General features: G+C 36.4%; 1 protein-coding gene across 2 annotated transcripts in view; it reads left to right on the forward strand.

The window, feature by feature from the left end:
• Positions 1-18,664, forward strand: part of kiz (kizuna centrosomal protein) — a 123,236-nt gene extending 104,572 nt beyond the window's left edge. The window contains exons 13-14 of one of the 2 annotated variants that reach the window (XM_052011538.1): positions 10,821-10,864; positions 16,057-18,664. In XM_052011538.1, the coding sequence (XP_051867498.1) occupies positions 10,821-10,864; positions 16,057-16,166 (154 nt within the window). In that variant the 3' untranslated portion in view covers positions 16,167-18,664. The remainder of the gene's footprint in view (positions 1-10,820; positions 10,865-16,056) is intronic. The other variant, XM_052011539.1, reaches the window with a different exon arrangement.
• The last annotated feature ends 5,602 nt before the right edge of the window (positions 18,665-24,266 follow it).

Below are 24,266 nucleotides of genomic sequence, written 5' to 3' on the forward strand. Positions count from 1 at the left end.
CGACTACCTTTTGGCTCTTTACTGAGGCAGTTTGTAGCGTAAGGTGTATTGCATGAGGCAATCAAAAGTACTCGGGCTCCAACACTTAATCAAAGACATGCATTTTTAAAACATACTCTGTGTGTTTCTGAGTGATTCAATTTTTTTTGAAAAGTAAGGAAATAAGTTAAAATGCTTTTTTTTAAAAAAAGAACTATCTCTTTTAAACAGTCTTTAAAACTTTTTTAAAAATCTAATTTTACAAGTCATTGGAGGCATTACAAAAAGCATTGGAAAGATTTAAGAGTATTTTCCAACTGATAATCTATCTCAAAGTCTTTTTGAACTGTACTAACCTCTAACCAGAAGCCCTCACAGCTATTCCCTTACATTCATATCAAAGGAAAAATATCTCTTCCTCCTGTTTCGGACCTGGAACAGTATTCTTCAGTGTGTATAACTTAAGGTTTGGACATTTGACCCAGGTTCTCCTTCTTGCACAGAATTCTTGTAGACTCCAGTCTTGGAACACCTCTTGCTGCCTAGTGGTTTCTGGATTTGCTTTTGCATTTGTGAATTCTCAAAGTACTGTCATTTATCTGAGGAAATTATGGCAAGTACCAATAGTTTTGTCATCATGACTTCACAAAATCTGATCAATGAGAACCTAAGCTGAGTGTGGGAAGAGAAGATCTGGGAAATTTGGAAATGGAAGCTATTCCAGGAATCTCTGGTCCTTAATGCCATTGTGCATCCAGGTACCTATGAAGTGCTCTTTGGCCCAACCATAAACAACTCCAGGTTTCATTAGAAACAGTTCAATTAATCACTGACCAGGCATAAGTCAATAATCTATTCTATAGAGGTCAATTGCCAACTATTCTGCAATGAGTATTCTTGCATCCTTCTTTTGCAGAAAATCCCAAATGACAAACTGAAATTGTTTAGCATAATTAAAAGTGGATGTTTATGTTCAAATGATATTTCATCTCAGATATGATTTGATATTTAAATTGTCATTTCATTGCTACAAAATTACTTTGAATTTAAGAACTTAGAAGGATATTCTGGCCTTGGAGTCAGTGCATCCTGGAATGACGCCATTGTTCTGTGCAGAGAGATGAAGTAACGTTAGACTTTAGTCAAAAGAGCTTAGAAGAATGAGATGATTCCTCACAGTACAAGATACTGTGAGGAATCTTTTGGTTGAGGTGTCTGAAACTCAGGCTCACAGCCTCAGGATGATGGGTTGTTCATTTATGATTGAGATGCAGAGAGATTTCTTTAAATTCTTTGGAATTCTCAACCTCAGAAGGCTGTGGATGTCCAGTGATTGAGTATACTCAAGACAAATGACTTGAGACTTTTTAAAAACTCAGAGCACAGGGGATGAGGTGGGAAAGTGGACTAGAAGCACGGAATGATGAAGCAGGCTTAAGGGGCCATGTGATCTACTGCTACTTCCTACATACTGAAAGGTCTCAACATAGCATCTGTGCAGCAAAATAACTAAATTAATGATGCAGAATTGGCAGTCCTGAAGAAGAGCCATCAAACTGAAATGTTGACCCCATTTTCCTCACTCTATAACTGCTGCTAGACCTGACATGTCTTTTCAGCATTTTCTGTCTTATCGCAGATTTCCAGCATTCACAGTATTCTGCTTGGGTGAAAGGAATTTAGCAGGTTGTAATTCACATTCTTTTACTTCTGTTGGAAATTGGAAAGGTTCATAGTTACTGACCTAGTTAGAGGATTTGTCTTGAACACAAAGTAGTGGAGCTTGTGAAACAGGTAGTAATGACCAGAAGAAGAAATCTGAGGAAGATGGAAATTAGATTACTTAACTCTTGACAATCTACGATTTATTTTTCAAGTATCTAAACACCATCCGATGAATCGCTGGAGTATGTGTTAAATAGACATTCCTTTTGGCTGTTACAGATTGCTTTATAAATCTCATTAGGTGTACAACAAGTTCTATACACTGGCAGAAAATTTTGTTGTAGTTTCCAAATACAGAGTTATTCATTAAATGAGATTTGTCATCTAACAATATTTTTGTACTTGTGTTTTTCTTTATCAAGTACAGTTTTATTCTAAAACAATACAAATGAGTCCTTTAAAGTGGATTTCTTTATAATACAGTCTCAATAATAGACTGGAGGATTCAATTGAAGATTCAGTCAAAGTTATCTTAACTGAGAAAGGAACGAAAGTACACATTGTTTAAAGACTTACAGATTGCAAATTAGGACAGTGATTGGTGACTGCAGGGAAATTTAGTGGAACAAATTAAACTCTGAACATAGTAAATAATTTTTGTAATTTTTAAATTTGGTTTGAGTAACAGTAACTTGGAAAACAACAAGCTTTGATAATCACAGTTATTCATCGCAGTTGCTCACATTCAAACAGTATAAGCATGAAAATAATGAACATAATGAATTTTGGATTAGCTATTTAATATAATCAAGTACTGCTGAATTACTTTAAATTGTATGGTGTAATTGGCACACTAAAATTCCTACTTTAAATATTGATTACTAAGATTGCTAGGGAGTAATTAACATAAACATAAAAAACAAATTGTTTTCTTACATCTCATATGATTCACTGAATACTAATGTAGATGTGTATGTTTTTTTAACGTTAATGAACTCGATATATTTCTTGCAGTAGTTTATAGTGTTCTCACACATATTGACAAATATATTATAAGTACTAGTTTGATTGTTCCTTTGCTGAGGATAATTTAAAGGCAATCTGAAAGGTAAACTTTTTGCACAAAGAGTAGTTGGTTTCTGAAATGAGTTCCCAGAGGAGGTTGGAGGCAGGAACAGTAACAACATATAAGAAGCACCTGGATAGGTGCTTGAATGAGAAAAGCAGAGAGGAATATGGAGTTAATGCAGGCAAGTGGACTCAGTATAGATAGGCATGATGGCCAACATAGACACAGTGGGCAGAAGGGCCTGCTTCTACGCTGTACAACTCTACGACTCTCTAACTCTCTTTGAGGGTTGCCTTTAAGACCTGACCCAGTTTACCATAATATCAATGGGGCCTTAGCTCATGAAGCCATGTTAAAAGGAAGATCTGACATTGTACTACCTCTAACTGCCAGTTCCTATTAAGCAGAATTGTTGCAGGTGAAATTTACTACAAATAGCTACAAGGTCTTGCCTACTGGAAGAAAATAAAGGACAAATTCACTTGATGAACGATGTTGGTCTAACTGAAAGGCAGCTGAAGGACAAATGGGAATAATAATAAACTCAGCACTTAGAATATCCAGACATTACAAAGAAGAAGTTAGCACAGCAGACAGAATTTGGAATCAAATCAAAAGAAATCTCATACCAAGTCTCTAAATACTGCTGCAAAAAATGAGCTGCTGGAGGAACTCAGGGAGTGAGGTAGAATCTGTGGAGGGATATGGACAGTCGGCATTTTGGGTCATCTGGATTGGGATTTCACAAATATTTCTTGGCTCCAGCAATGAAAGTCTCTTGTTTCTCCATTACCCAGCATCTGTAGTATCTTTTTTTCACTCTAAATACTCTTCACTAGCCAGTGTAAAGGAGGCACATAGGAGAAGCCCAGCCTGACGTTCCAAACGTTTTCTATCTCTTTCCAAAATCAACATACTGAGTCAAAGTTATTTTAACTAAGAAAGCAACTAAAATGCCCATTGTTTAAAGATGCACAGTTTGCAAATTAGGACAGTGATGACCGCAAAGAAATATGCTGGAACAGCATATTAGAATTTGAAATTCAACATTTTATGCAAAGGCTGCATGAAACTATGTCACAACCTTCTGTGCCATAGCACATTAAAGTATTAATCCATTGTATCGCCATACATTCCCCTAGTTTGCAATACTTATTCACTTTTAAACATTGAACAGATAGTTCATGCAAGACTAAGGTGTACTCTAAATGCAATAATTTAATTTCTAGTAAGGATAACCTCCCCAAGTGACTTAGTTTCCAAGTTTGAAGTGTTGAAATGTAATCAATTGGTAACATACAGTACATGTAAAAGTCAGTTAAGTTCAACAATGTATTACGGCCAGGAAAGCAGCTTTTCAGACCAAGGGCCTGAACTTTCCATTGAGTACAACAGTGAGGCCAAAATAAATTGTTTTTGGTGCCCCAGTGCACTCTTCTGGTTGCATTAGGATTTCTATGACATGGTGTTACAATACTATTTCATATACACCATAGATTCCTTGTTGACAGCACTGCGCTAGATCAGATTCCAGATAATAGAAGACACGAGAAGTCTGAGAGCGGCCGTGAGGACTTTGAACAGCAGTGTTCCTTCAGTTGTAATCACAAGTTCTGTGTCATTATACTCTTCACAAAGAACAATGAGCAATGAAGTGATTTCATCTCAAACAGTATTAAATTTTGATGATGCAATGAGATCCATTACCAACTGATCAACGCTGTGGGTGATTGTATTTGATTAATTCTGGCCTCTTGCATATTGCTCCTACACTCTGGAATTTCCCTCCCCTAAATCAATCCTCTCTTATGTCACTTTCATCTCCATTAACAAACTCTGTAAAACCTACCCCATTGATTAAGCTTTTGATCAGTTTCTCCTGTCCAATGTCGAATTGTTTAAAAGTGTTTCTGTAAAGTACTTTGGGACATTTTACCATGTTGAAGGTGGTAATAAATCCACACTGTTCTTGTTATCCTGAAAAGTAATCGACACCAGGTTTGCTGTTGGTCTCAAAGGTGCAAAAGCTCATATCATTTCTTGCTGTCATAAAGTATTAGAAATGTTGAAAACAATAAGTTAGTTACTGTTTTTGGCCTTTTTATTACCTGAACCAGATATGTGATGTAAAGATAAAAATAAAAACAGAAAATGCTGGAAATACTCAGCAGGTCAGGCCACATCTTTGGGAAGAGAAACAAAGCTAACATTTCAGGTCGAAAGACCCTTCATCAGAACTAGCAAGGAAACAAAAGAAGCTTGCAGGGAGGGTGGGGAAAGGCAGACATCTACGATAGGGTAAAACTGGGGTGACCGTAGGGATAAGCTGTAAACAAGGTTATCTGGTCAAAGGGTGAATGGGTACAGTTAGAGAGTGAGAACATAGACAAAAGAACACAGACAAAAGACTGTAAGAGTTGTGAAATGCAGAGCAGGAGAACATGTCCAGCAGGTCAGGCTGAGCATGTCCTCCATTCTCAAAAGAAAACAACCCTCAAGCTGAGCCAGTATCACAGATGGACGACTGACACAGACAGAAATCAAGTTACTTGAAGTTGTAGAATTCAATATTAAGTCCAGAAGGCTGCAACTTGCCCAGATGGAAGATGGGGCGCTGTTCCTCGAGTTTGCATTGGACCTTGTTTTAACAGTGCAGGACCAATAGGTCAGAGTGGGAGTGGGATGGAGAATTAAAGTGGAAGGCAAGAGGAAGCCCAGGGTCACCCCTGCAGACTGAATCCAGTTGTTCTGCAAAGTGATCACCCGATCTGCAATTGGTTTCATCAGTTTAGAGGAGAACACATTGTGAACACCAAATGTAGTACTTTAGATTGGAAGAAGTGCAAGTGAATTGCTGCTTCATCTGGAAAGACTATTTGGGTCCCTAGATGGTGGGAAGGAAAGAAATGAAATGACATAGGTTTAGGGTGAAAGTGAAATATACGTATAAGGGGAATCTGAGGGGGAACTTCTTTGCTCAGAGGGTGGTGCGAGTGTGGAATGAGCTGTTAGCGGAAGTGGTAGATGCAGGTTCAATTGTAACATTTAAGAGAAGTTTGGATAGGTACGTGGATGTGAGGGGTTTGTAGGGATATGGTCCGGGTGCAGGTAGATGGGACTAGGCAGAAGATCAGGTCAGCATGGCCTGGATGGGCCGAAGGGCTTGTTTCTGTGCTGTAGTACTCTTTGACTCTATGGTTCTATGATAAATGTTGCAAGGGAAAGTGCCATAAGAAGGGGAGTGGTTGGTGGGAATAGAAGAGTAGATCAGGGAGTCACGAAAGGAAATGCTGGAAGGGGAAAAGAGGGAAAATTGTGTCTGGTGGTGGAATTTCTTTGAAGGTGGCAGAAATTGTGGAGAATTGTCTGTTGAATGCAGAGGCTAGTGGGGTGGAAGGTGAGAACCAGGGGAATTTAGTCCTTGTTCTGTCCCGAAGGAAAGGGGGTGAGAGCAGAAGCACGGGAAATGGATGAGATGCAGTCAAGGGCTTTGTTAACAATATGATGTAATGATATATGCTTTTTAATGCATTTTCCTAATTTGGCACTGTTGCAGTATCTAAGCAATGTGTACATTGCACACAATAGATCAAAACATACCTAATTTGCGTGACAGTTGCAAAAGGCTAGTGATGCTGCAGACAGACAATTGGCCGTTTGTCAGTAGTGCCGAACTCAGTCTGCATATGCATCAAGTCAGATCAAAGCTCTTCAGAGGCACTCATTTACATAGTTGTATTGATACTATGGGAACCCAGCAATCTTATTCTGAAACACGTATAAAAAGTGTGTCTTGTGAAAATCCTCTGTATAAAAGTTAGTTGAAATAAATTCTGCTTTCCAATCAAGGAAAATAGCATTTTTAAAAAATGCTTTCATCTCCCATCCCCATTTAAACACCGGATTTGGAAGAATTAATCCTTCTGGCTGTTATTATCTGGCAGTTTCTCAAATGGGGAAATTCAAAATGCTTCAACCAATTTTATCTTAATATCCTAAATATTAATGAAATAGACACAGTTGTGTGCTGTATCTGCATGCCTATATACACGTGATTGCTGCCTCAGTAACATAAAGACCTTTGATTTTTTTTAAAAGCCTCATGTCCTTTTGATAATCAAAAAGCAACTGTTGGAAATCTGATTCATCTCCTGCAATTTTCTCTCGCCAAACACATAAGCTGTGATTAACAAACATTCATTACCCACTGTGAGATGGCACCAATGGTACTTGTGTCACCTGGACAATCTTGGTCTCTACCCTAACACAGTCATTCCCTTTCTACTTGCTACTCCTCTCCATCTCTGCAACTTAAAACACATTTGTTTATTCACCTCTCCAGTTCTGATTAAAATGTCAGTGATAAGAAACGTTAACTCTACTTCTCTCTCCACAGATGCTGCCAGCCCTGCTGAGTATCTCCAACATTTTCTATGTTTATGTTTTCTTGGTATTTCCTTTAGAAAATGATCCTGATGGATGTAATTTTGCTACTTGAGATTCTCTCATGATAATTAAAGGATCAATGAGCTCTTTTGAACTATAAAATACACTCAAACACCCATCTCATGTCAAAGATGATGCCTGTTTATAAACCATTATGTCAGAAAAGAGCAGCAACACAGATTTACATTCATCAGCCTAAGACAAATATATGTACATATTCTTCAGGGTTTCATCAAAAATTATTTTCAAACACATTCATTTTGTTGAAGACATTTGCAATAAAACTCGAATAATCTGCTATCCCACCTTTTGGAAATTCTGATGATTTGGCATCTGGATCACCAGGTAATGTTTCCAATGCTCCCCCAAAACTCAAGGGCACCTACACATCCCCAAGTCTAACTGGTGCCCTTGCTCTCCCAACACTCACTGCCCATGCTCCCATAACACTTGCTGAAACCCCCAAGACTCAGTGGGTACCCAGTTTCCATGTTCCTCTGAAGCTTACCCAGTTCAATGAGGAATTTATTACAATACTCTATGACATCATAAAAAAACTAATTGAAAGTACGTTGGAAATTAATGATAAGTAACATCAAATAGTCCAGAAAGTTTGCCAGTCTTCCATGACCAAAGTCCCGGGTGTGCCAGATATTGGAGTTTTACTGGCATTGCATAATTTGAAATGAAATTAGTAGCAGCACCATCAAGAATATAGGATCGGACAGCCTACATTTAGCTTTCAGAATGAAACTATAATCCCCCCAGTGAAATTGAGGCATTCAGATTAGGGAAGCTCCAAGTTTGATGTTTGCTCTGGCCTCAACAGGAATAATAACTGTGCAGACAAGTAGCAGTTGACCACAGACTTGTGCTTGGATTGCCTGTAATTGCATAACCTTCTGATGTCCAAAACACTCAGCAGGCCTGCCTGACTTCAAGTGTTTATAGCATTTTCTCTTTCATTTCAGATTTCTGTCACCTGCAGTTTTTTTTTAAATTTTCATAACCCTTTGATGCCCTTTGTGCAAACATGGTAGATATAAATTTGGGTGAAATGCTAAGTATATTGAACTGCACTTTCATAATATATATCTCATATTTTCTTGTAATATGGAAAAAAAACATTCAACCCATCTCACCTATGCTGGCTTTCAGAGCATTTAGTTTCATTCCCCCACTTATTTTCCCTGTGACTTTTCCTCTCATCAACTTCTAATTCTTCTTCCACCCACCTACACCAGGGACAATTTATAGTTGCCAATTAACCTACCAGCCCATTTATGGAATACGGGAAGAAACCAGAATACCTGGTTTCATAGGGAGAATGTTCAAACTTGAACAGACTGCACTAGGAGATCTGAATTAAACCGGAACTGCTGGAGCTGTTAGATAGTTGCACTATTTGTGGCACCACTGTGTTGTCCTGTACCTCAGTATGATACAGTACATTGCGAATTTGAAATATTGGAGGGAAATATCAGTCCAATGAAGTATTTAGGTAAATTGATTGATATTTTTGAAGAGCTTTTATGCCATTTTTCCAAAGTTACAAGTATAAATGACATCAGTACTTGAGAATGGAATATATCTCTATGTTGCCTCTGTTACCAAGCCGAATACTACCAGCTCAACTGCAGCACGAATTAGATAAATGGGACAAAACTGCTCTGTACCAATGAAGATGTTTTATAATCATACCGCTGTCAGTTGCATCGATAATAATTTGTCTCCTAAAGAATAACTCCTTCCGTGATAACATGATATTCATTTTTCATAGCTGTTATTTCTCAGATTTCTGTGAGTAATGGAGACAATTTAATGCCAGTTAGTGCCAATTGATGGGTAATTTTGAGCTGTAGCTCACATCCACAGAAAGCTGGATTGTAATTTGTCCAAACTGGATTTGGAAAGCCTTCATCCCATCAGTTTATATTGGCTCCAAACCCAGGACCTACACTTGATAGGACATAGTTCTTTCTCTGTCCATAATCCAATCCCTTTTCAGACGTGTACAGGAAACTTGGAACAAACATGTTGTAAGTTTTCAGTGAAAATTATTTCTTTTTTTCTTTCCACATCAAGCAGTAGCTCAAAGGTGATCATTTGTTTGCCAATCCTGTTTAACGGATTGGTTCTGCATCAATAGATGCAGAGCACCATGCATCAGCATTAAGAAATACATCTTTGATGTTTGAGCAAATTTAAACATGTTGAGGTGGATGTTATTTACATCAGAAGCTGCCAAATTAGATAACAAGGTGGTGGAATTCAAGACATGAGTTGTGTACAAAACCACTTACACCTGTGTTTTCCCCAATCTTTTATGCTGCTTTGGGCTTCATTTGGCCCATCTCAGGCCTTGATCAAAAAACGACACCCTTGTCTGAATTTGCATTTTTTCTTTGGAATTTTTTCTCATTGCACTCATCATCTTCAGTTTGCAGCACTATAGAGCTGTTTTCAAACTGTTTCCAAGTATTTAATTTTCTTCAAAACGAGTGAAGCCTAATGAAACAAATAGATGGTTCAATATAGTTTTTAAGTAATTTTCAGTATTTTTAAAATCTGGTTTCTGACAGTGCATTTTCAGCCATATTAATAAAACAGATATTACCATTAAATATAGCAAAGAATAGTGTTTACTGGAAAGAGTAAAAAGAAACAATTATGCTTTATTGCACATACTAACATCATGCAAAATTTTATGTTTATGATTATCCAACGTAGAGAAAATGTCTTGTTCACAACTGGTGACCACTTTTTTGAACAATGAGCAGATTGAGCAACTAGGTTCCCTTCAATGAACTTTTTGTGAGCTTTTTCCAGCTCCCAAGGAAGGTTTAATTTCTATATATGCTGACAGATTTGGATAAATATAAATGAAATTCATTCCTCAAGACTGGGCACAGAAGGTTACTCAAATGTGGTTTTAAAATATAAATGCAACACAGGTATTTTCTGTTACTCTGTTACAAACATGTTAACATGAAAAACAGTTTTTATTATAGACTTCTATAAGAATCTGCTCTGTGGGAGAACTGCATGGACACTACAAATATTTTTTATGGCTGCTCTACTCAATTTATATGAGGTAAAGCAATATACTTTTATGCAGATCCCTGAAGTCAATAGTGCACCCAAAGGGCTCATCTTGACTCATCCTACTTCAATCTTGCAAATCTAAAAGTTGGTAGAAGTTGACAAATAAACTGTGGTCAAGGCCAATTAAATATGTGAAGTTTTCTGACAGTCAAGACTCCCAATAACGAGGTTGGGGTGGCTGAACAGTGCTTTGATTGGACAGTGCTCTTTAGCAAGGGTTTCTACAGAATTCACTACAGAAAATGTCACTTGTTTGGTCCTTCTACACTTTATTGTTCTGCACTTTTCTCCCCATGTCTCCCAGATAATCTCGCTACTGACAATTTACAGCTAGCAGGTCTGAATGTACCCAGAATTATACTTTCCTCCTGCCTTCAGTCAACCTTATGAGGGAATGCAGCAGCGGAAAATAAATCATGTGAACTGCTCATGTATAATTAAGCAAGCTATGCTCATTGGTGTGCAGGAATGCAGAGCATCTGCAAAGCCTCACTGTCTTGGTGAATACAGGTTTTGTTTTTCAATTATTAAGTACTGTTGAATTTAATCTCAACAGGTGCAGAAACAAACATGAGGGAATTAATCCAGCAAAATCTAAAGGTAAGTTTGTGAATGAATACTGGAAACCTGAGAGGTCAGTCAATGTTTTCTGCTCATTCCTTATACTGCGGATTTACCTCAAAATGCCGTCAGACTATATTTTTGGGGATTCTCAGATTCAGTTCCTGTTGTATCAGAAATTGGTCCATCAACCAAATCAAATTTGCTGCATAGAATGGCAGTTTATTCCATAAATTGGCTCTCACTCCAATATTCTCTGTTATAAAGGTGCCACAAAATCAGCAGCAATATTTCGTTTTGAAGCTTGGACACTGAGTACTTGTGTTTAAGCTTGCTTGCCATTACTACCAACCCTCATCCTAGCTTTATTCAATATCCATCTTTTTAACACAATGAGTGGCAGTTAGGAAATGAGTCGAAGTTTTTTTTTTAGCTCCTTGAGTTAGGGATAACAAGACCAACTGTGCTTTGCTGCTCCCTTAGCTTGACACAGGCCAGGTATTGATCCTGGACTCTAGATGGTCCATAAGTTTCACACAGGGTTTTATATTTCCTAAGTAAGCTAACAGTGGGGGTGCAGGCAAGGGGATGGGGAGAACGATTCAAAAGCAATAGATTTAGCTTACTAATTTCTCTTTGTAGTACAGTAATTCAAAGCCTGGTCTTTGATATATATATTTGAACTCATTGACCCTGGATCTTTCTATATTCTATTTGATCTCAGTGATATTCTGTTTCAGTTGCTATTGTCTTCTACTCTCCAAGACTTTATTTGTCTTTGTAATCACTGCGCTATATTGTATCAATAATTTCATTGCTTTCTTAGATGTTACATCTAGTCTTTTTTTGATCCAGATACTCATACCATTTATCTTCAACATTTTTAGTCCCAATATGCATTTCCCTGCGTTGCACAATCTTAAATTCCATTTCTAATTTCTAACCTTGTTACCATATTTACAGAAATATTTCCGAAAATATTGTATTTCTTCTAAACATCATTAGTTTCACCCATGCCCTACCAGGACAGAGCTTTGCTCTGTGTCACCACCTTGTTGATTTAAGACTTCATCTGCTCTGTAAATTTTGTGTGGCTGCAAATCCAGAGCTGCCCTGCGTGAACACAAACCATAGTTTAAAGATCAATTGCATATTTTATTGACTGTATCACGATTATTAAAATACTGAAATCCTTGGACATATTCCTTGGGTAGTTTGTTGTAAACTGCTGTCTCATTAGAAGGCTATCTTGGGTTGCTCACTCTTTTGCTTCCTACTGTTTAGCAAGTGTACTATTCAATGTTCAACCAACCTCCTTATCCTAAGAGCTTTCACTTTCCCCTTTAATTTTTGTAAAGCATCTCATTAAATGCCCATTGTCCATTGCCACACGATTTATATTACATTCTTAAAGAGTTCCAATACATTTTGTGAGGCACCTCGTATCTTTCATAAACCAACAGTGATTTGAAATTGTAAATATTGTCACATATTCTAGAACTGATAATTTTATAATTAACAGTATTTTTTATGTTGTTCATGTTGACTAAACAGGTCAGTGATTCCTGAATTATGTTTGTGATCTTTTTCAAAAGTACAATGAAAGAGATTCTTTTCTGGATTTCAGAAAGTTTCAGCCACAATTCTCTTTTTGCGGAATCCGGTTTTATTGTCATGAAATCTAGAAAAAATTTTACCAATTTAACAACACTTAAGTTGAAATACCTTGGTTTTTAATTGGACAATGTCAATTCAGCTCATTGTTTTCTAATATTTGTCCTAGGTTTATAACTGCAGAGGAGAACATGGCAGCACTCTTCGACTGTTAAGAAATCATTTAAATTTCCTTTTCTTCTCCCATTACCTTTGACTACTTCCCCAACTGCAGATATATCCATAATCCCATTAAATCCCCCAAAGTGTCTAGAGGAGGGTATTTAATTTGCACTTGAGTACCTTTTTGTCTGGCCAGAGAATGAAATCCAATTTGAATCGAAGAATGAAATCTTACACCTTGAGAAGGCATATAAATTGCAGAAAATATTTACATAAAGCGTTGAAGCTAATGATTGAGTTTGGATGTGTGCTAGAGAATGAATCATCCAATTCTATGCAGTGACAAAAGCATGGATGAGTAATACAGAGAAGTTACACATGGCAACAGTACACTTAGAGTAACAAGTCCATGTTGGTGTTTACCCTTCCCTTGAGCAAATGGTTCAAATCATAATCTTCTGTGTTGATATTCCTTCAACACCTTTTCCTTCATTCACCTATCCAATTCAGTCTTGAATAGTTGCATGGTTTCCACTTCACCATTTATTCTGGAAATGAATTGCACTGCTCTATGTCTCTTGATGTCAAGAAACTTCTCCTCTCCAAATCTCCACCATTTGATGTTCTATCTATGGTCTCTTATTTTTGCCTGTTCAACCACTGGATGCAGACTACTTCTATTGAAACTATTCCATTGTTTCAGAATTTTGAACACTTTTCCCATAATCTTTATTATTTGAAAAAGAGGCCAAGTTTTTCAATAATTTATTTGTTTTCATATCAATATGAAATGTCAATTTCATATCAGTATGAATATGATATGTTTCTCATATCAATCACTAACCTGGTGAATTATGACTGTACCCTCCCTAGGTTTTAATGACCTTACTAAAGTACAGAGTAATACCAAAAATCCAATACTTTTATATATACCCTCACCTTTAGTTAGCTTTTTTGTTCCATACCTCTTGGAATAAAACCTATTCTGTTATGTTTTCCCAACAATATCAACCTGAGGTGTTGCCTTTAATGTTCTGTTGACCCTGCACTCTTTCCACTGCACTGAGTCTACTTCTATTCAGACCATATTTACTACCAGTAACATTTTAACAAAAATAAATCGCTTTAGTTTCCAACATACAATTGCATTAGCCACCAATGATCACATTTTCTGTTTTTATAGTTTCCTTGGGTCTTCTGAAGAATTATATATTCTTTATTTTGGTACCATCTGCAAATTTTTGTGTCTTCATCTGTACACTAACAGGGATGGACACAGCAACACACACAAAATGCTGGAGGATCTCAGCAGGTCAGGCAACATCTATGGAGGATTCTGATGAAGTGTCTCGGCCTGAAATGTTCATTTCCCTCATAGATGCTGCCTGACCTGCTGAGTTCCTCCAGCATTTTGTGTGCGTTGATCCAGATTTCCAGCATCTGCAGTCTCTCTTGTGTCTCAGTTATGGACACAGAACTGGAATCCCTAGGGATGTTTCTAATCACTTTCATAACTTTGCAAAACAAGTGTTAACTCCTACTCTCAACTTTACCGGAATCTTAGGAATAGATAGACTGGAAGAGAATAAAATCTAAAATTGGATTCCAGTCTAATATTCAATATTCTAAATATAAATGTAATTTAATCTAAACAAACCTGGTACATTTATATAAACCACTGAAACCTTGAATTTGATTCCATCTTGAGACTCACTCTCGGGTATCTGATGTAAGAAACCAACTGAACTGTTTAACTCCATTCCAGTTTGCATTCCACTGGTTCCCATATCTTTCATCCTATGTCCAAATCCCTAAACTGCTATTGGTTATCTATTACCCCTATATCTGAACTTCCAAATTCATTGATTAGATTCCATCTTAACACTCTGGGGCATATGTCAATGTGTAAATGAGCTATACATTAATCCTCAGATTATTTCATTTGTATTTCACTTGAGGTAACTGTTATTTAATATGAAACCCCCAACCCCCATATAGATTCCAGATTGTGATCTCTGGGTGGATAACTATTATTCTATAAACTGCCTGTACCCTCTGATTAAATTCCAGTCTGTAACTCACTCCTGCTATCTGTTGTTCAATATGTAAATCAATTATTGTTTTATAAAATGATGTATCCTTGTATTTCACATCCATCTATTTTATAAGCAATCATAAGGTGTTGACTTTTATTATAAATTGCTTGTGTACTTTTTTATAAATTGCTTTATTATAAATTGCTTGTGTACCTTACATGCCTGGTGTGTCCTGTCATGTCTAATAGCTGTCAGGACTTCATGTCGTCATTAAGATTTTTTTTGTTGCAATAGACTTTTAGCTGGATTTGCTAAGTTGCATTGGAGGAACCACATATTCAAATATATAAAAAATGGCATCTAAACTTGCACTTCTAAGATTTTATTCATAAAGTCAAGCTGTAGCCTGATCACAGAAAGGAGGACACTTAATTTCCTAAATGCAGTGGTTTTAATTTTTTTCTGCTCAGAAGCTGCTGCTGCCATCAATGCCATTGCAGCAAACCACAACAGATAGTAACGTTCTCACAGAAACCCCTGGCCTAATTTTTAGAGAAACGACGTGAACTGCTCACATCATTGTGATGCAGCATTTTTTTTAGAAAGTAATAAAGCAATGAATCCATGAATGCATATAATAAGTGAAAGTAAGAAATCTGTTGACTTTAAGAAACCGTTGCGATTCACAAAACATCTTGTCTCTGGAGACTCCATTTTGAAAGCAAATCTTAATAAATGTTATAATACATAAACACTATAGTGAGGTCACCGAATAATTTTAGACTTTGACACCGTGCTTCCTTGCAATAAGAACATAAATGAAAAGAATTAAAATTATCGCCCTATGTCTTTATTGAAGTTCTTTCAGCTTTTCTTGAAAAGATCAAAATTATCATCAATTCTTTTGATGAAATGCAGCACACAAAATGGATTTTGAAATTAAAATTTTCTACTAGAGCATACTCCGAAGATGATAAATTGAATGAGAAGCTAAACTGATTTGCAAGTATTGTTCTAATGCTCTTTCATTGTAGAACCAGCATTTCCTGAATAATGAATAATGAATTGCAAATGTGCAGTTGCTGATGTCACTGGAGTTTTTGGCATGTTAATGTTGACTTTTGTTTTCATTCTAGCTTCTAAATTCTAGCTGCTAAATGGTACAATAAATTTTACCATTAAAATTCTTAAATCTAATTTAATGTAACTATTCTTTGTGGCTTGCAAATGCTCAAAATAATCTCCAAGAGCTTGCTTTCAGGGACACCATATCTTGGCTATTAGCAGCTATCTTTATTCTTCTGGAACCTAGATAAGCAAGATAACCATAGATCAAAAGCAAACACTGCACATAAAATTTAGTCACACAGCTAAAATGATGGGAAAGACTAATCCTTCTGTATTCTTTTATTTGTACAGCTTTTTGGGGTGAATCTGAAGACAGTGCATCTGATATTGAAGCAATTCTTCATCCTAAAACTTCAGAAGTTCAAAAGGACGAAGATGACTTTGATGATTTCTTTTCGTAACGAAACCTAATCCTTCCATTTGCCAGAAGAGGCACTATAACATAACCAGGATATGAATATGGATATGCATTTGGTGATAAATCAATGTCATGTGATGTAACAGGAAGTTACTACAAATCCCAGTTCATTTCTTTTTTAACATTTGGGAGATGTGCAAAAAAGGGAAAGCTAACAATAGTGAATCTTGCAACATTACAGTTGCTGAGATTAATCAGGATGAGGCCACTTTCACGGATATTTACATACAGTTCCAAGGTATTCCTTACAAACATAAATTGTGCCTGATCCAAAAGAATTGTAACTGTAAGGATGGAGGGAAGAAAGAGAAGAATAAGAATAGTAAGAGAAGAATAACTTACAATTTAATTTTTTTTGCAATTGTATTTGTGTTATAATATGTTAACTATTTTAAAGTGTTTTAAGTGTTTTTAGTTGTTTATTTAAAATGGTTAAACATGTTCAATTATTTGTTTAATTTTTTCATAGTTTTTTTAGTGTTTTTAGATGTCAAACAAGGTTATATCTTCACTGCCTCTTAAGATCAGGGCACGTAGGGATAGACAATAAAATGTTGGCCTTGTCAACAATGCCTGCATCCTGGAAACAAATCTTAAAATATTCAGAAACTGAAAACTTTTGACAGGCATCAAAGCTGGGGGGAAGGGCTTTGCTCACTGCCTGAGATTTTCAAAAAGGTTTCCTAGGTCTTGTTCTGCTCACCCTCATGACCCTATAAGGTTGCTTGAGATTCTGCTGCCACTAAGGGCCCCCTCTCAGAAAATCTTGACTGTTGCTTCATTTTTTGGTTCTGCTGCCATTTCTGCAAGTGATAAATGCTGTGAGCAAATGCCTCTTTATGTTTTAAAATCACACTTACAGTATGCAAATTATGCAGTGAACAAGTTCAGTTCAGGGGCTATCATATATGCAGAAACCAATTCTCCAATGCACAATGGAACATTGATACACATTCCTCCATATTCAGTACCCACCCTCCAGATAATTGAATAACTTTGCCTTTCTGAATACGCCTCAGTGTGTTTGTAGGAACTTTAGGAGAGACATTAGGAAGACACAAGGCAATATATTGATGAATTAAAATCTGGTACTTTGAGAGAGGAAAGAATATTTGCTATCAGCAGATTTGTGCTGGAATCAGCTGATTGATAATTCTTTTCCTGTGTACCTCACAGGTATGTTCATGACATGATGTCCCAAGTATAGATTTTAAGCAAATGTATCTTAAATATTATATACAAAGGATCTCTAGATAATTGAATAACCTTGCCCTTTCATAATGAAGCTTTTTATTTCAATTACATATTCATTTCAGTTATTTATCAAACTCATGTAATAAATGATCATATCATGCATGTACATCTTACAATTATTGGTGTTAGAGGCATTTTAGTGATCACACTTTCATTTTATAGTCAGAAGATTTGTATTAAGACTCTTTACAGAAACATGAAACACATAATCCGGACAGTACTTTGGTCTCATACTGAAGGAGTACTGCATAGTCAGATGTATTATTTCAAAAGGAACATTAAACTAGGGACCCAGACTGCCTCTTCAATGTCTCATATCATTGTTATTTTCAAGGGCAGGAAAGTTCCTGGTAGTGCCCTGTGAATATTCTTCATCCAGCAGATTTTTCTGATCATTTCCACACATCCTGTAGGATGTGGCTATGTACATTATTTGGCTTCTGTGTTGCCTAAATTACAACTCTGAGTACTTCAAAATTGTTTATTGGCTGTGGGGTGCACTGGGACATAATTAGTTTATGAATGGCATTATTTTAATCCAAGCATTTTGTTTTCCTTTTATCACTTTTTTTTAACTATTTGACATCTGTTTTTGCTTTGGGGATTTTGTGTATTAAACTTATTTTAGAAGATAAGTTCTCTATTCTTTCCATGTTGGTGTTACTCCATTGGGTAGAGATGCCCAATAAATTGAATTTTGAAATCGCTCCATTAACTCACTCAGATCTTGAGCCTTATGTTCCAGGAGACACTTGCATTCCTCTATTCCCACGATGGACGTTTCACTTCTAGTTACTGCACTTGCCTCCTGCTTTCCATTCTCAAATCCATTTATGTGTGATTTCCATGGGTGTAAATGCCTCCAAGTTCCATTTTCTTCAACAATGCTGTTGCTCTTCATCTTTAGATTTTTCTTTTTGATCTCTTCATCCTAACAATGTAGAGTGCTCCAAGAAGCATAGTTTTATATGAGAAGTGCTGCAGAAAAATAACTTGTTAACAACAGTGATTTTATTTGGATAGAAGATGCATTATTGTGAACTTACTTGACTTGCTGGTAAGACTTGACTAAAAAAAAATCAAACCTAACTTTGATGATGGGGCAAAGATTCATTTCTAACATTAGGTAACAATCTGAAGTCAAATGTCTTTGAAGATAAGTGGTTTGACTACACACAATTCTATTTGTAATAAAACTGGAAAACTCCCAGTGTTGCAGAGGGTATATTTTTGTAGGGTTATAGATCATAACAGTTTGCTTTAGCATTATTTTTAAAACCATGGGCAATGCTTCCAAGCTGCACACTATTTTGTCTGTGAGCATCATTATGAGGTTTTAGCCTCAAAATGCAAATAGGATACTGCTACTGTAATGATCAAGTTACTTCAAAGAATGTTAGCATCCAATCAATTTGAAGAACATACATGAAGAACATATTAAGAACCTTAAGTGATGCAAAACTTTCTTGACATACATACTGACAGTTTCCAAGTCAAACTCAGTTGGGCTAATTATCAAGTGTTGAAGATCATAAAACAAAATCCCACTGCAGCACTCACTGTGCCAATCCTCTCTGACTTCAGGACCTCCCAGAATTCTTTACAATTAATTAAGTACTCTAAAAATTCAATTCTAACTGTTGGAAATGCAGAAGTCATTTTACACACAGCAAGGCCCAACAGACAACAGTAGGAAGGTAGCCAGATAACCAGGTTATTTGGATTATTTGAGAGAGAACTATTTTTTTCACTGCAATTTCATTGAAAATAACAAGTACCTTTATACACAGAAAAATATGATGTCATTTCAATTTTACTTTCGCATTAGTTAACAGAAGTGTGTGCAAGCTGTGTTGTAATAAAGTGACCCTTCTAAGTGCTTGCACAATGCATAAAATATATTAATTAAAAAGAAACAAAAGACTCACTGTAATTTGTTGAGAAAAAAGGGAATCTACTCAAATTTGAACACAATTGTGTATTGGAGAACAGGAAGTTCCTAGAATGCTCTACACATAAAAAGCAATTTTGTTCTTTGCACCACATGTCAGTAATATATATAACTAATGCTAATGCAAATTAAAAGCCAAAGCATTTGCACTTGCCCCGCTTTGCTCAAAGGTTTTTTGTTGTGGTCTTCAGATGTCAAGATGATTCTCTGAATGTCAAGTGTTGATTCTAATGAATGATATTTTTTGTTACAAGAATATTTAAATGGAGTTTAGATTCCAGTAATAGGAAGTTTAGAAGAATGAAATGCATTAATTAGTTATTTCTGCCACAGTGGCTGCCTTTTTAATCATAAATAGATCAGGACATGGTTCAATAAAACAGAGTACTCAATCTCTTTTGATGGCTTATATAGTTGCAATTGTTACACTCTAATCAAATCACAACTAAACTATTAACTTTATTTGAAATTAACAGGAACTATCCTGTTAACTACTGTGCTGCTATTTACGGAAATATATTTCTTATGCTGGAAGCCCATTTTGCAATATATTGGAAGAAAGCATTTTGTGTTCCTTTCTTTCTATAAATATCGAAGCTATCGCTTGAATGCAGCATTATGCATTTATCTGTGGTGTAGCCCTACTGGATTCCTTGCAGTTGTAAGAAGCTGGCATTTTTGGTAGCAGTTTTAGTTTTAATTTGCTATATATATGACATAATACATCAAGGTATTTAAGCAGCATCTTAGAAAATATAATTGAAATATTACTCCAGAATTCTATGGGTAAATATTATGGCTCCTGTTTCATGTTGGCTCCACGGTCCAATCTTGTTTCTCTCCAGGTCCACAATGAGAATGATTCAAAGCCCCTTGCTTTATGTCCAATAACTAGGAACTTGCAGGAGAAGTGATCCAATTACTTTTCCTCCCATATTACTCCTGACCTACCCATTCATTTGATGGTATGTCCAGACTTGGACCCTCTTTGTCTCCTGTCACGTCATGAGAATCTGCTTCCTCTATGTTAAATTTCTTTTCATGTCATCAAGCATCAAAACATTAATGTTTACTCACGTATCTGGAAGTTTGAATGTCACTGTGGTCTATGAACCCAATAGATTGGGAACGCACTTTCTCATACAAGATCTTAATTCTTCTGTTCAATTTACTGTTGCTTTACAAATTATCCTGGAGGTCTAGTGAATCTGCCATTTGCTCCAGGCAATTTCCCTGACTGGAAATTATCCTGAAACCCCCAGAATGGGCCACAGGAGCATGACTGATTCTGGGATTTTTTGTCTGGAGCATTTAATAAGAGCTGATGGGAGTATTTCTGCTCCTCTCAGCCAATAAGTAACGGTATAAAGGCACTTACCTTTTTCTCTAATTTCTCCTCACTTCTCTTCAGCTGCTAGATTTCCCCAGCCCTTAGAAACCTGCCCATTGCTGTTGGGCCTGCAAGTCAGGTTGTAATCAGAAGCTGCTAGTTTTATTGAAATATCTACCAGCACCATTATTTTGGTGCCCTCCTAATGTTTGTCTAAATACTGCTGCTGGCCTTTGTCATCTGAAAACAGAGCATCATTTTAACCCAGTTTTATTTCACCAACTGTCTTGATACTGTTCACTCTTGATATTGTCAGACTGCTTGTAAAACATACAGTAATGAGTGTGTAGAAATTTTCTCTAACTAAACACTGAGAACACTGAAGCTATTGCACCACTGGCCTCGCACAGTGCTATATGCAATATCACCCCATCATTCCCGAACCACAAGCTCCCCATCAAGAATCTAACCAAACCACTACTTCCTAGCTTGCATCACCAGCATTTCATTGAGGATCCCTGAAGGTAGGGCAGGTGAGAGAGGGGTACTTCTTGCCAGTAAATGAGGGTTTCCCAGTACATGATTAGGACATGGTATTGGCTGGGTCATACGGTTTGGCAATATGGCATCAAGTCAGGCTGAACGCCAATTGATGTTATCACCTGCCTAATGGGCATAATTTGGGCAGCCACAAGCAATTTGTGTTTTGTCATGACCCATTTTCTGGTCAGTATAAATCACGTTAAAAATGTGCAAACAAATTGGGAGCAAAGAAAGGGTCTGTGGAGCCACTTCTGTTAACAGATGTTTTCAATAACCCTATGATATTTAGCATGAAAGGAAAATTTAAGACCATAAGTCATAGGAGCAGAATTAGGCCATTTGGCCCATCAAGGCTGCTCCACCATTGGATCATGATGATTTACTTTTCCCTCTCAAGCCCATTCTCCTGCCTTCTCCCCGTAACCTTTGACACCCTTACTGATCAAGAACCTATCAACCTCTGTTGTAAATGTACCCAATGACTTGGCCTCCATGGATTCCACAGATTCACCACCCTCTGGCTGAAGAAGTTCCTCCACATCTCTGTTCTATTTTGAGGCTGTGCCCTCTGGTCCTAGACTCTCCCACTACTGGAAACATCCTCTCCATGCCCACTCTCTCCAGGCCTTTCAATATTTTGAAGGTAGATCCCCCCTCATCAATCTAAACTATAGGCCCAGAGCCATCAAACACTCCTCATACCTTAACCCTTTCGCCCCTGGGGTTATTCTTGTAAACCTCTTCTGGACCCTCTCCAACACCAGCACATCGTTCCTTAGAAACGAGGCCCAAAACTGCTCACGTAGTCAAAGTGTGGTCTGACCAAAGCCTTATAGAGAGCCTCAGCATTATATTTTAGTCCTTTTTCTATATTTTTATTAATTCCAAATAGAAAATACAAAGTACATGAAACCAAAGAAAAGACAAAATGTTACAAAATACATTGTATTGAATCACACTTGAAATCACAATACTTCATATTAATAAACAGAAATGATAACTAATTAATATTAATAAATTGGAATAATTTTATTATCAAAAAAATCTAACCCCACTACCAAAACCGAAGCTGTTTGGTAAGAAAAAAGACAAAAAAAAAACACCCTACAAACATAATAGTATTGGCTAATATCTGTACTTTGAGCACCAAATCAGTGGTCTTGAAAGTAGTTCAAACAAGGTCCCCATAATATTTGAAAGTTCAGAATAGATCCAGGAACAGAACAACGGATCTTCTCTAAATTTAGATGTGACATAACATCCCGTAGCCATTGAACATGAGTGGGGGGAGTAACTTCCTTCCATTTAAGCAGTACAGCCCTCCTGGCTATAAGAGAAATAAAGGCCAATATGTGTAAATCAAAAGTCTCCAGAATTATATCTTTTTCTCCAACAATCCCAAATAATGCAGTTAAAGGATTTGGCTTAAAATTTATTTTAAAAAGCACGGAAAAGGTTTGAAATACCTCTATCCAGTATTTTTCCAGACTCGGACATGACCAAAACATATGAATTAAAGAAGCCTCTCCATTATTGCATTTACCACAATAAGGAGATTTATCCGAATAGAAACACGATAACTTGTCTTTGGACAGGTGAGCTCTATGGACCACTTTAAATTGAAGGAGGGAGTGATGCGCACATAATGAAGTATTAACCAGTTTAAAAATTTGATTCCAAGTTTCATCAGAAATTGAAATCTGCAGATCATGTTCCCAAGCATTTTTAATTTTGCCTAAAGGAACCTTATTCGTTCCTGATAACCTACCATAAATCTCGGATATTGAACCATCATAAAAAGGCTTCAAATTAAAAATTACATCTAGTAAGTTCTTATCAGGACTTATAGGGAAAGTATGTACTTGAGATCGGAGAAAATCTCTAATTTGCAAATATCGGAAAAAGTGAGTTTTTGGCAAATTATATTTAGTTGCCAATTGTTAAAACATTGTGAAATTTCCTCCAACAAACAGATCCTGAAAACAAGTAATACCCAACCTATCCCATTCTTTAAAAACTATGTCAGTCATGGAAGGTTTAAAAAAACAATTAGCAAAAATGGGACTAGACAAAGAAAATCTCAATAAACCATAATATTTTCTAAATTGTAACCAAATCCTCAAAGCATGTTTAACTACCAAATTATCAGTTAATTTATTTATTGATAAAGGAAGTGAAGAGCCAAGCAAAGAAATAATAGAAAACTTTTTAACAGAATTAGCTTCCAAAGAAACCCATACTGGACAGGCCTCATGATTAATATAATGTAACCAAAACGTAAGATTTCGTATATTGACTGCTCAGTAATAAAATCTAAAGTTGAGTAAGGCAAAGCCTCCATTATTTTTAGCTTTCTGAAAGTGAACTTTATTTAATCTAGGCTGTTTATTTTTCCATATGTAAGAAGATATAATTGAGTCAAGGGAATCAAAAAAAAGACTTAGGAATAAAAACAGGTAAGGCCTGAAATAGATACATAAATTTAGGTAAAATATTCATTTTAATAGAATTAATGCGGCCAATCAATGATATAGAGAGGGGTGGCCAGTTTGATAAGACCCTTTTCACATAATTCAATAAAGCAAGAAAGTTCTCTTTAAATAAATTTATAATTTTTTAGTAATTGTTGCACCCAAATAGGTAAAATGATTTCTTACAATTTTAAAAGGAAGGTTAATATCAAATGGCATCAAATTGTTCGGAGGGAAGAGTTTGCTCTTGTGTAAATTCAGTTTATATCGTGAAGATTGGCTAAAACGGGAAAGTAGAGAAAGCATAGAAGGTAACAGAGTCTCAACATTAGAAATGAAGAGCAATAAATCGTCAGCATAGAGCGAAACTTTGTGGGTAATACCTTTCCTAAAGATAGCGGCAATCTGTAGATTCTCGAAAAGCAATAGCTAAAGGTTCTAAGACCAGGTCAAATAGCAAAGGGCTCAAAGAGCATCCCTGTCTGGTTCTGCGTTGAAGTTTAAAAGGTTCAGAAAGTTGAAAGTTAGTAAGAA

This window comes from Pristis pectinata, chromosome 3 (genome assembly GCF_009764475.1).
Source record: "Pristis pectinata isolate sPriPec2 chromosome 3, sPriPec2.1.pri, whole genome shotgun sequence".
In the NCBI taxonomy this organism is placed as follows: Eukaryota; Metazoa; Chordata; class Chondrichthyes; order Rhinopristiformes; family Pristidae; genus Pristis; species Pristis pectinata.